A 12,949-nucleotide genomic window follows, 5' to 3' on the forward strand; every position below is an offset into this window, starting at 1 on the left:
CAATAACCCGATTTAGTTAACAATAACTATGTACAAGTATTGCAGATACACCGCACTTGGGACGGGCGCCCAGCATCCACTACGGACTACGAGAAATAGAATTACCGGTGAGTAAATTCTTATTTTCTCTGACGTCCTAGTGGATGCTGGGAACTCCGTAAGGACCATGGGGATTATACCAAAGCTCCCAAACGGGCGGGAGAGTGCGGATGACTCTGCAACACCGAATGAGAGAACTCCAGGTCCTCCTCAGCCAGGGTATCAAATTTATAGAATTTTGCAAACGTGTTTGCCCCTGACCAAGTAGCAGCTCGGCAAAACTGTAAAGCCGAGACCCCTCGGGCAGCCGCCCAAGATGAGCCCACCTTCCTTGTGGAATGGGCATTGACAGATTTTGGCTGTGGCAGGCCTGCCACAGAATGTGCAAGCTGAATTGTACTACAAATCCAACGAGCAATAGTCTGCTTAGAAGCAGGAGCACCCAGCTTGTTGGGTGCATATAGGATAAACAGCGAGTCAGATTTTCTGACTCCAGCCGTGCTGGAAACATATATTTTCAGGGCCCTGACCACGTCTAACAACTTGGAGTCCTCCAAGTCCCTAGTAGCCGCAGGCACCACAATAGGCTGGTTCAGGTGAAACGCTGACACCACCTTAGGGAGAAACTGGGGACGAGTCCTCAATTCTGCCCTATCCATATGGAAAATCAGCTAAGGGCTTTTATAAGACAAAGCCGCCAATTCTGATACTCGCCTGGCAGAAGCCAAGGCCAATAACATGACCACCTTCCACGTGAGATATTTCAGATCCACGGTTTTTAGTGGTTCAAACCAATGTGATTTTAAGAAACTCAACACCACGTTGAGATCCCAAGGTGCCACAGGAGGCACATATGGGGGCTGAATATGCAGCACTCCCTTTACAAAAGTCTGAACTTCAGGTACTGAAACTAGTTCTTTTTGAAAGAAAATCGACAGAGCCGAGATCTGTACCTTAATGGAGCCCAGTTTTAGGCCCATATTCACTCCTGCTTGCAGGAAATGCAGAAATCGACCTAGTTGAAATTCCTCTGTTGGGGCCTTTTCGGCCTCACACCATGCAACATACTTCCGCCATATGCGGTGATAATGATTTGCTGTAACCTCTTTCCTAGCTTTAATAAGCGTAGGAATGACTTCCTCCGGAATGCCCTTTTCCTTCAGGATCCGGCGTTCAACCGCCATGCCGTCAAACGCAGCCGCGGTAAGTTTTGGAACAGACAGGGCCCCTGCTGCCGCAGGTCCTGTCTGAGCCGCAGAGGCCATGGGTCCTCTGATATAATTTTTTGAAGTTGTGGGTACCAAGCTCTTCTTGGCCAATCCGGAACCACGAGTATAGTTCTTACTCCTCGCCTTCTTATTATTATTCTCAATACCTTTGGTATGAGAGGCAGAGGAGGGAACACATAAACCGACTGGTACACCCACGGTGTTACCAGAGCGTCCACAACTATCGCCTGAGGGTCCCTTTACCTGGCGCAATATCTTTTATAGCTTTTTGTTGATGCGGGACGCCATCATGTCCACCTGTGGCCTTTCCCAAAGGTGTACAATCCTTTGGAAGACTTCTGGATGAAGTCCCCACTCTCCCGGGTGGAGGTCGTGTCTGCTGAGAAGATCTGCTTCACAGTTGTCCACTCCGGGAATGAACACTGCTGACAGTGCTAACACATGAATTTCCGCCCATCGGAGAATCCTTGTGGCTTCTGCCATCGCCATCCTGCTTCTTGTGTCGCCCTGTTGGTTTACATGGGCGACCGCCGTGATGTTGTCTGATTGGATCAGTACAGGCTGGTTTTGAAGCAGAGGCCTTGCCTGACCCAGGGCATTGTAACTGGCCCTCAGTTCCAGAATATTTTGTGTAGAGAAGTCACCTGACTTGACCAAAGTCCTTGGAAGTTTCTTCCCTGTGTGACTGCCCCCAGCCTCAAAGGCTGGCCTCCATGGTCACTAGGACCTAGTCCAGTATTTCGAACCTGCGGCCCTCCTTAAGATGGGCACTCTGCAGCCACCATTTTAGAGATACCCTGGTCCTTGGAGACAGGGTTATCAGCCGATGCATTTGAAGATGCGATCCGGACCACATGTCCAACAGGTCCCACTGAAAAGTTCTTGCATGGAACCTGCCGAATGGGATTGCTTCGTAGGAAGCTACCATTTTTCCCAGGATTCGCGTGCAATGATGCACCGATACCTGTTTTGGCTTCAGGAGGTCTCTGACTAGAGATGACAGCTCCTTGGCTTTCTCCTCCCGGAGAAACACTTATTTCTGGTCTGTGTCCAGAACCATCCCCAGGAACAGTAGACGTGTCATAGGAACCAGCTGTGACTTTGGACTGTTTAGAATCCAACCCTGCTGTTGTAGCACTTTCCAAAATAGTGCTACCCCGACTAGCAACTGCTCCTTGGACCTCGCCCTTATAACGAGATTGTCCAAGTACGGGATAATTACAACTCCCTTTTTTCGAAGGAGTATCATCATTTCGGCCATTACCCCGGTAAACACCCTCGGTGCCTTGTACAGTCCTGTCTGGACTTGGTAATGGTAATCCTGTACCACAAATCTGAGGTACTCCTGGCGAGGATGGTAAATGGGGACATGCAGGTAAGCATCCTTGATGTCCTGGGATACCATGTAATCCCCCTCGTCCAGGCTTGCAATAACCGCCCCGAGCGATTCCATCCTGAACTTGAATTTTTTTATGTATGTGTTCAAGGATTTTAATATAAATGGGTCACACCGAACCATGCGGTTTCGGTACCCCAACCCGTGTAGAATAGTAACCCCGTCCTTGTTGAAGTAGGGGCACTTGAGTATTACCTTTGGGAATACTGCTTATTAATTGCCTCTAGTACAGCCTCCCTGCCTGAGGGAGTTGTCGGCAAGCCATAATCTAGGAAACGGCTGGGGGGAAATATCTCAAATTCCAGCTTGTACCCCTGACATACTATCTGAAAGAAACAGGGATCCACCTGTGAGCGAGCCAACTGATCGCTGAAATTTTGGAGACGGCCCCCCACCGTACCTGGCTACACCTGTGGAGCCCCCGCGTCATGCTGTGGGCTCAGAGGAAGCGAGAGAAGAATGTTGATTCTGGGAGCAGGCTGACAGGTGCAGCTTTTTCCCTCTTCCCTTGTCTCCGTACAGAAGGGAAACGCCTTTGACCCGCTTGCTTTTCTGAAGCCGAAAGGACTGTACCTGATAATACAGTGCTTTCTGAGTCCGTGAGGAAACCGGAGGTAAAAATATTTCCTCCCAGCTGTGGCTGTGGATACGAGGTCCCAGAGACCATCCCCAAATAATTCCTCACCCTTATAAGGCAGAATCTTTTTAAAGTCAGCATCACCTGTCCCGTGACAGGTCTCAAATACCCTCCTGACAGAATGGACATTACATTCATTTTGGATGCCAGCCGGCAAAATATCCCTCTGTGCATCCCTCATATATAAGACGACGTCTTTAATATGTTCTCATGTTTGACAGGGTTACAGACCACGCTGCAGCAGCACTATCTGCAGGTCTCCGTCTAGTACCTGAGTGTGTAAATACAGACTTCAGGAAAGCCTCCTGCTTTTTATCAACAGGTACCTTCAAAGTGGCCGTTCCTAAAACGGCAGTGCCACCTTTTTTGACAACCGTGTAAGCGCCTTATCCACCCTAGGGGATATCTCCCAGCGTAACTTATCCTCCTGGCGGGAAAGGGTACGCCATCAGTAACTCTTTAGAAATTACCAGTTTCTAAACGGGGGAACCCACGCTTTTCACACACTTCATTTATTCATCTGATGGGGGAACAAAACACTGCCTGTTTTTTCTCCCCAACCTAAAAACCCATTTTTAGAGGTGCTTGGGTTAATGTCAGAAAAGTGTAACACATTTTTTATTGCCGGGATCAAGTCACGGATGTTCCTAGTGGATTGTGTATATGTCTCAACCTTGTCGACCCTGGAGTCAGACTCCGTGTCGACATCTGTGTCTGCCATCTGAGTGAGTGGGCGTTTTTGAGCCCCTGATGGCCTTTGAGACGCCTGGGCAGGCGCGGGCTGAGAAGCCGGCTGTCCCATAGCTGTTACGTCATCCAGCCTTTTATGTAAGGAGTTGACACTGTCGGTTTATACTTTCCACCTATCCATCCACTCTGGTGTCGGCCCCACAGGGGGCTACATCACATATATCGGCCTCTGCTCCGTCACCATATAAGCCTCCTCATTCAACATGTCGACACAGCCGTACCGACACACCGCAGACACACAGGGAATGCTCTAAACGAGGACAGGACCCACAAAAGCCCTTTGGGGGGACAGAGTGAGAGTATGCCAGCACACACCAGAGCGCTATATATATACAGGGACTAACTGAGTTATGTCCCTAATAGCTGCTTTTCATATAATATATGTATATATACTGCCAAATTTAATGCCCCCCCTCTCTTTTCCCTCTTACTGTACTGTAGATTGCAGGGAAGAGCCAGGGAGCTTCCTTCCAGCCGAGCTGTGAGGGAAAAATGGCGCCAGTGTGCTGAGGAGATAGGCTCCGCCCCTTTTTCGCGGCCTATTCTCCCGCTTTTTATGGAATTCTGGCAGGGGTATTTTCCTCATATATAGCCCCTGGGGCTATATATTGAGGTATTTTAGCCAGCCAAGGTGTTTTTATTGCTGCCTCAGGGCGCCCCCCCCCCCAGCGCCCTGCACCCTCAGTGACCGGAGTGTGAAGTGTGTGAGAGGAGCAATGGCGCACAGCTGCAGTGCTGTGCGCTACCTTGGTGAAGACAGAGTCTTCATGCCGCCGATTTTCCGGACCATCTTCTTGCTTCTGGCTCTGTAAGGGGGACGGCGGCGCGGCTCCGGGACCGAACACCAAGGACTGGGCCTGCGGTCGATCCCTCTGGAGCTAATGGTGTCCAGTAGCCTAAGAAGCCCAATCCGGCTGCAAGCAGGCGAGTTCGCTTCTTCTCCCCTTAGTCCCTCGCTGCAGTGAGCCTGTTGCCAGCAGGTCTCACTGAAAATAAAAAACCTAAGTCTATTCTTTCTAAGAGCTCAGGAGAGCCCCTAGTGTGCATCCAACCTCGGCCGGGCACGAATTCTAACTGAGGCTTGGAGGGGGGTCATAGTGGGAGGAGCCAGTGCACACCAGGTAGTCTAAGATCTTTCTAGAGTGCCCAGCCTCCTTCGGAGCCCGCTATTCCCCATGGTCCTTACGGAGTTCCCAGCATCCACTAGGACGTCAGAGAAATGAAATTAAGCAAATACTAATTCCATGAGGTATCTGGGAAAGGCCAGAAATTATATTATTATATTATATATGTTATAGATGTGACCCTGCGTCGCGCTCCTCTTACCGATCACCGCCTGGCGGTACGCATCCTTAAACCGGTTAAGGTAGTAACGGTTTGCGGAGTTCACACCATCTTTCATCACCCCGGCCAGCTTCCTCTCACCAGTGCGGGTGAAGTCCCCCTGTGCAATGATAAAGAGACAGTCAGACATCAGGAGACAGCCGCAGGGAGGAAGAGATTACTAGACAGATATATATAGGGATCGGTGATGTGGGGGCGGTAGGAATAAGAGACAGTCAGACATCAGGAGACAGCCGCATGGAGGAAGAGATTACTACTGACAGATATATATAGGGATCGGTGATGTGGGATCGGCAGGAATAAGAGACAGTCAGACATCAGGAGACAGCCGCATGGAGGAAGAGATTACTACTGACAGATATATATAGGGATCGGTGATGTGGGATCGGCAGGAATAAGAGACAGTCAGACATCAGGAGACAGCCACAAGGAGGAAGAGATTACTACTGACAGATATATATAGGGATCGGTGATGTGGGATCGGCAGGAATAAGAGACAGTCAGACATCAGGAGACAGCCGCATGGAGGAAGAGATTACTACTGACAGATATATATATATAGGATTCGGTGCTGTGGGGGCGGCAGGAATAAGAGACAGTCAGACATCAGGAGACAGCCGCATGGAGGAAGAGATTACCACTGACAGATATATATAGGGATCGGTAATGTGGGGGCGGCAGGAATAAGAGACAGTCAGACATCAGGAGACAGCCGCATGGAGGAAGAGATTACCACTGACAGATATATATAGGGATCGGTAATGTGGGGGCGGCAGGAATAAGAGACAGTCAGACATCAGGAGACAGCCGCATGGAGGAAGAGATTACCACTGACAGATATATATAGGGATCGGTGATGTTCGGGCGGCAGGAATAAGAGACAGTCAGACATCAGGAGACAGCCGCATGGAGGAAGAGATTACTACTGACAGATATATATATAGGGATCGGTGATGTGGGATCGGCAGGAATAAGAGACAGTCAGACATCAGGAGACAGCTGGATGGAGGAAGAGATTACCACTGACAGATATATATAGGGATCGGTGATGTGGGATCGGTAGGAATAAGAGACAGTCAGACATCAGGAGACAGCCGCATGGAGGAAGAGATTACTACTGACAGATATATATAGGGATCGGTGATGTGGGATCGGCAGGAATAAGAGACAGTTAGACATCAAGAGACAGCCGCATAGAGGAAGAGATTACTACTGACAGATATATATAGGGATCGGTGCTGTGGGGGCGGCAGGAATAAGAGACAGTCAGACATCAGGAGACAGCCGCATGGAGGAAGAGATTACTACTGATAGATATATATAGGGATCGGTGATGTGGGGGCGGCAGGAATAAGAGACAGTCAGACATCAGGAGACAGCCGCATGGAGGAAGAGATTACTACTGACAGATATATATAGGGATCGGTAGGAATAAGAGACAGTCAGACATCAGGAGACAGCCGCATGGAGGAAGAGATTACTACTGACAGATATATATAGGGATCGGTAATGTGGGATCGGCAGGAATAAGAGACAGTCAGACATCAGGAGACAGCCGCATGGAGGAAGAGATTACCACTGACAGATATATATAGGGATCGGTAATGTGGGATCGGCAGGAATAAGAGACAGTCAGACATCAGGAGACAGCCGCATGGAGGAAGAGATTACTACTGACATATATAGGGATCGGTGATGTGGGATCAGCAGGAATAAGAGACAGTCAGACATCGGAGACAGCCGCATGGAGGAAGAGATTAATACTGACAGATATATATAGGGATCGGTAGGAATAAGAGACAGTCAGACATCAGGAGACAGCCGCATGGAGGAAGAGATTACTACTGACAGATATATATAGGGATCGGTGATGTGAGATCGGCAGGAATAAGAGACAGTCAGACATCAGGAGACAGCCGCATGGAGGAAGAGATTACTACTGACAGATATATATAGGGATCGGTGATGTGGGGGCGGCAGGAATAAGAGACAGTCAGACATCAGGAGACAGCCGCATGGAGGAAGAGATTACTACTGACAGATATATATAGGGATCGGTGATGTGGGGGCGGCAGGAATAAGAGACATTCAGACAGCAGGAGACAGCCGCATGGAGGAAGAGATTAATACTGACAGATATATATAGGGATCGGTAGGAATAAGAGACAGTCAGACATCAGGAGACAGCCGCATGGAGGAAGAGATTACTACTGACAGATATATATAGGGATCGGTGATGTGAGATCGGCAGGAATAAGAGACAGTCAGACATCAGGAGACAGCCGCATGGAGGAAGAGATTACTACTGACAGATATATATAGGGATCGGTAGGAATAAGAGACAGTCAGACATCAGGAGACAGCCGCATGGAGGAAGAGATTACTACTGACAGATATATATAGGGATCGGTGATGTGAGATCGGCAGGAATAAGAGACAGTCAGACATCAGGAGACAGCCGCATGGAGGAAGAGATTACTACTGACAGATATATATATAGGGATCGGTAGGAATAAGAGACAGTCAGACATCAGGAGACAGCCGCATGGAGGAAGAGATTACTACTGACAGATATATATAGGGATCGGTAGGAATAAGAGACAGTCAGACATCAGGAGACAGCCGCATGGAGGAAGAGATTACTACTGACAGATATATATAGGGATCGGTGATGTGAGATCGGCAGGAATAAGAGACAGTCAGACATCAGGAGACAGCCGCATGGAGGAAGAGATTACTACTGACAGATATATATAGGGATCGGTAGGAATAAGAGACAGTCAGACATCAGGAGACAGCCGCATGGAGGAAGAGATTACTACTGACAGATATATATAGGGATCGGTAGGAATAAGAGACAGTCAGACATCAGGAGACAGCCGCATGGAGGAAGAGATTACTACTGACAGATATATATAGGGATCGGTGATGTGAGATCGGCAGGAATAAGAGACAGTCAGACATCAGGAGACAGCCGCATGGAGGAAGAGATTACCACTGACAGATATATATAGGGATCGGTGATGTGGGATCGGTAGGAATAAGAGACAGTCAGACATCAGGAGACAGCCGCATGGAGGAAGAGATTACTACTGACAGATATATATAGGGATCGGTGATGTGAGATCGGCAGGAATAAGAGACAGTCAGACATCAGGAGACAGCCGCATGGAGGAAGAGATTACTACTGACAGATATATATATAGGGATCGGTAGGAATAAGAGACAGTCAGACATCAGGAGACAGCCGCATGGAGGAAGAGATTACTACTGACAGATATATATAGGGATCGGTGATGTGAGATCGGCAGGAATAAGAGACAGTCAGACATCAGGAGACAGCCGCATGGAGGAAGAGATTACTACTGACAGATATATATAGGGATCGGTAGGAATAAGAGACAGTCAGACATCAGGAGACAGCCGCATGGAGGAAGAGATTACTACTGACAGATATATATAGGGATCGGTAGGAATAAGAGACAGTCAGACATCAGGAGACAGCCGCATGGAGGAAGAGATTACTACTGACATATATATATAGGGATCGGTGATGTGAGATCGGCAGGAATAAGAGACAGTCAGACATCAGGAGACAGCCGCATGGAGGAAGAGATTGCTACTGACAGATATATATAGGGATCGGTGATGTGAGATCGGCAGGAATAAGAGACAGTCAGACATCAGGAGACAGCCGCATGGAGGAAGAGATTACTACTGACAGATATATACAGGGATCGGTGATGTGAGATCGGCAGGAATAAGAGACAGTCAGACATCAGGAGACAGCCGCATGGAGGAAGAGATTACTACTGACAGATATATATAGGGATCGGTGATGTGAGATCGGCAGGAATAAGAGACATCAGGAGACAGCCGCATGGAGGAAGAGATTACTACTGACAGATATATATAGGGATCGGTAGGAATAAGAGACAGTCAGACATCAGGAGACAGCCGCATGGAGGAAGAGATTACTACTGACAGATATATATAGGGATCGGTAGGAATAAGAGACAGTCAGACATCAGGAGACAGCCGCATGGAGGAAGAGATTACTACTGACAGATATATATAGGGATCGGTGATGTGGGGGCGGCAGGAATAAGAGACAGTCAGACATCAGGAGACAGCCGCATGGAGGAAGAGATTACTACTGACAGATATATATAGGGATCGGTGATGTGGGGGCGGCAGGAATAAGAGACAGTCAGACATCAGGAGACAGCCGCATGGAGGAAGAGATTACTACTGACAGATATATATAGGGATCGGTAGGAATAAGAGACAGTCAGACATCAGGAGACAGCCGCATGGAGGAAGAGATTACCACTGACAGATATATATAGGGATCGGTGATGTGGGATCGGCAGGAATAAGAGACAGTCAGACATCAGGAGACAGCCGCATGGAGGAAGAGATTACAACTGACACATATATATATATATATATATAGGGATCGGTGATGTGGGATCGGCAGGAATAAGAGACAGTCAGACATCAGAAGACAGCCGCATGGAGGAAGAGATTACTACTGACAGATATATATAGGGATCGGTGATGTGGGATCGGCAGGAATAAGAGACAGTCAGACATCAGGAGACAGCCGCATGGAGGAAGAGATTACTACTGACAGATATATATAGGGATCGGTAATGTGGGGGCGGCAGGAATAAGAGACAGTCAGACATCAGGAGACAGCCGCATGGAGGAAGAGATTACTACTGACAGATATATATAGGGATCAGTGATGTGGGATCGGCAGGAATAAGAGACAGTCAGACCTCAGGAGACAGCCGCATGGAGGAAGAGATTACTACTGACAGATATATATAGGGATCGGTGATGTGGGGGCGGCAGGAATAAGAGACAGTCAGACATCAGGAGACAGCCGCATGGAGGAAGAGATTACTACTGACAGATATATATAGGGATCGGTAGGAATAAGAGACAGTCAGACATCAGGAGACAGCCGCATGGAGGAAGAGATTACTACTGACAGATATATATAGGGATCGGTGATGTGGGGGCGGCAGGAATAAGAGACAGTCAGACATCAAGAGACAGCCGCATGGAGGAAGAGATTACTACTGACAGATATATATAGGGATCGGTAGGAATAAGAGACAGTCAGACATCAGGAGACAGCCGCATGGAGGAAGAGATTACTACTGACAGATATATATAGGGATCGGTGATGTGGGGGCGGCAGGAATAAGAGACAGTCAGACATCAAGAGACAGCCGCATGGAGGAAGAGATTACTACTGACAGATATATATAGGGATCGGTGATGTGGGGGCGGCAGGAATAAGAGACAGTCAGACATCAGGAGACAGCCGCATGGAGGATATATATATATATAGATCGGTGATGTGGGAGCGGAAATGTGATTGAAATTCCCTTTAGAGATACCGACAGTCATGTTTTAGCAACCTGCCTGAAGAAGATATCCAGACATTGTAATGAAGACTGTTTCTGATTCAGGTGTTAGCCCGTATAAGAGTATATAGGTGATTTGACAATCACAACGCAATGTAACTTCCTCAGTTTAGCTCACAGAATGGATCCGGAAGGATTGTAGCTGTGCATGGCAGTGACAGGTTTTTATTACTTGGCCTTGGGCCTCTGGTTTGGGTGACTATCTTGGTGGGGGTGTCCAGTACAGGTTCCCAGACACAAACCCTCTCCAGTACTCAATTCTTACCCACGGAAGCAACACTGGAAGAATCACTGTAGATACGTTTTTATGCAGCGCACTTGGGAAGATTATATATATATATATATATATATATATATCCACCATCACAGAGACTCTGTAAAAAAACTAGGCACAGCGACCTAAGCAAGTTCTTTTTACAGAGTCTCTGTGAGTGCCGGCTACAAATATGGTGGATGCATGTTGCTTGAAGCTGGAGCGACTTGTCATTTATATTAGACTCTTTTGCTCTTTTATATTACACACACACACACAGTTCAGAGTGGAGAGATGGGAGGGGCCAGCTGCAGTGGGCGGACACTAGTTGTGGACAGACTGGAGGGGGGAGGGGCCAGCTGCAGTGGGCGGACACTAGTTGTGGACAGACTGGAGGGGGGAGGGGCCAGCTGCAGTGGGCGGACACTAGTTGTGTACAGACTGGAGGGGGGAGGGGCCAGCTGCAGTGGGCGGTTAGTAATTGTGTACAGACTGGAGGGGGGGAGGGAGGGGCCAGCTGCAGTGGGCGGATACTAGTTGTGTACAGACTGGAGGGGCCAGCTGCAGTGGGCAGATACTAGTTGCGTACAGACTGGAGGGGAGAGGGAGGGGCCAGCTGCAGTGGGCGGATAGTAATTGTGTACAGACTGGAGGGGGGAGGGAGCGGGCCAGCAGCAGTGGGCGGATACTAGTTGTGTACAGACTGGAGGGGGAGGGAGGGGCAGCTGCAGTGGGCGTATACAAGTTGCGTACAGACTGGAGGGGGGAGGGGCCAGCTGAAGTTGGCGGATACTAGTTGCGTACAGACTGGAGGGGGGAGGGAGGAGCCAGCTGCAGTGGGCAGATACTAGTTGCGTACAAACTGGAGAGGGGAGGGAGGGGCCAGCTGCAGTGGGCGGATACTAGTTGCGAACAGACTGGAGAGGGGCCAGTTGCAGTGAGCGGATACTAGTTGCGTACAGACTGGAGGGGGGAGGGAAGGGCCAGCTGCAGTGGGCGGATACTAGTTGCGTACAAACTGGAGAGGGGAGGGAGGGGCCAGCTGCAGTGGGCGGATACTAGTTGCGAACAGACTGGAGGGGGAGGGGCCAGCTGAAGTGGGCGGATACTAGTTGCGTACAGACTGGAGGGGGAGGGGCCAGCTGAAGTGGGCGGATACTAGTTGCGTACAGACTGGAGGGGGAGGGAGGAGCCAGCTGCAGTGGGCGGATACTAGTTGCGTACAAACTGGAGAGGGGAGGGAGGGGCCAGCTGCAGTGGGCGGATACTAGTTGCGAACAGACTGGAGAGGGGGGGAGGGGCCAGTTGCAGTGAGCGGATACTAGTTGTGTACAGACTGGAGGGGGGAGGGAGGGACCAGCTGCAGTGGGCGGATACTAGTTGTGTAAAGACTGGAGGGGGGAGGGAGGGGCCAGCTGCAGTGGGCAGATACTAGTTGTGTACAGACTGGATAAGGGGGGGGCAGCTGCAGTGGGCGGATACTAGTGTGTGCAGACTGGAGGGGGGAGGGAGGGGCCAGCTGCAGTGGGCGGATACTAGTTGTGTACAGACTGGAGGGGGGAGGAACCAGCTGCAGTGGGTGGATACTAGTTGTGTACAGACTGGAGGGGGGAGGGAGGGGCCAGCTGCAGTGGGCGGATACTAGTTGCATACAGACTGGAGGGGGAGGGGCCAGCTGAAGTGGGCGGATACTAGTTGCGTACAGACTGGAGGGGGAGGGAGGAGCCAGCTGCAGTGGGCGGATACTAGTTGCGTACAAACTGGAGAGGGGAGGGAGGGGCCAGCTGCAGTGGGCGGATACTAGTTGCATACAGACAGGAGGGGGGAGGAACCAGCTGCAGTGGGTGGATACTAGTTGTG

General features: G+C 49.7%; 1 protein-coding gene across 1 annotated transcript in view; it reads right to left on the reverse strand.

Moving 5' to 3' along the window:
* Window positions 1-12,949, reverse strand: part of INPP5F (inositol polyphosphate-5-phosphatase F) — a 277,691-nt gene that overhangs the window by 41,874 nt on the left and 222,868 nt on the right. Inside the window, exon 14 of the mRNA XM_063962697.1 lies at window positions 5,378-5,495. Within this exon, the coding sequence (XP_063818767.1) occupies window positions 5,378-5,495 (118 nt within the window). The remainder of the gene's footprint in view (window positions 1-5,377; window positions 5,496-12,949) is intronic.

The sequence above is a fragment of the Pseudophryne corroboree genome, chromosome 3, assembly GCF_028390025.1.
Source record: "Pseudophryne corroboree isolate aPseCor3 chromosome 3, aPseCor3.hap2, whole genome shotgun sequence".
Lineage (NCBI taxonomy): Eukaryota > Metazoa > Chordata > Amphibia > Anura > Myobatrachidae > Pseudophryne > Pseudophryne corroboree.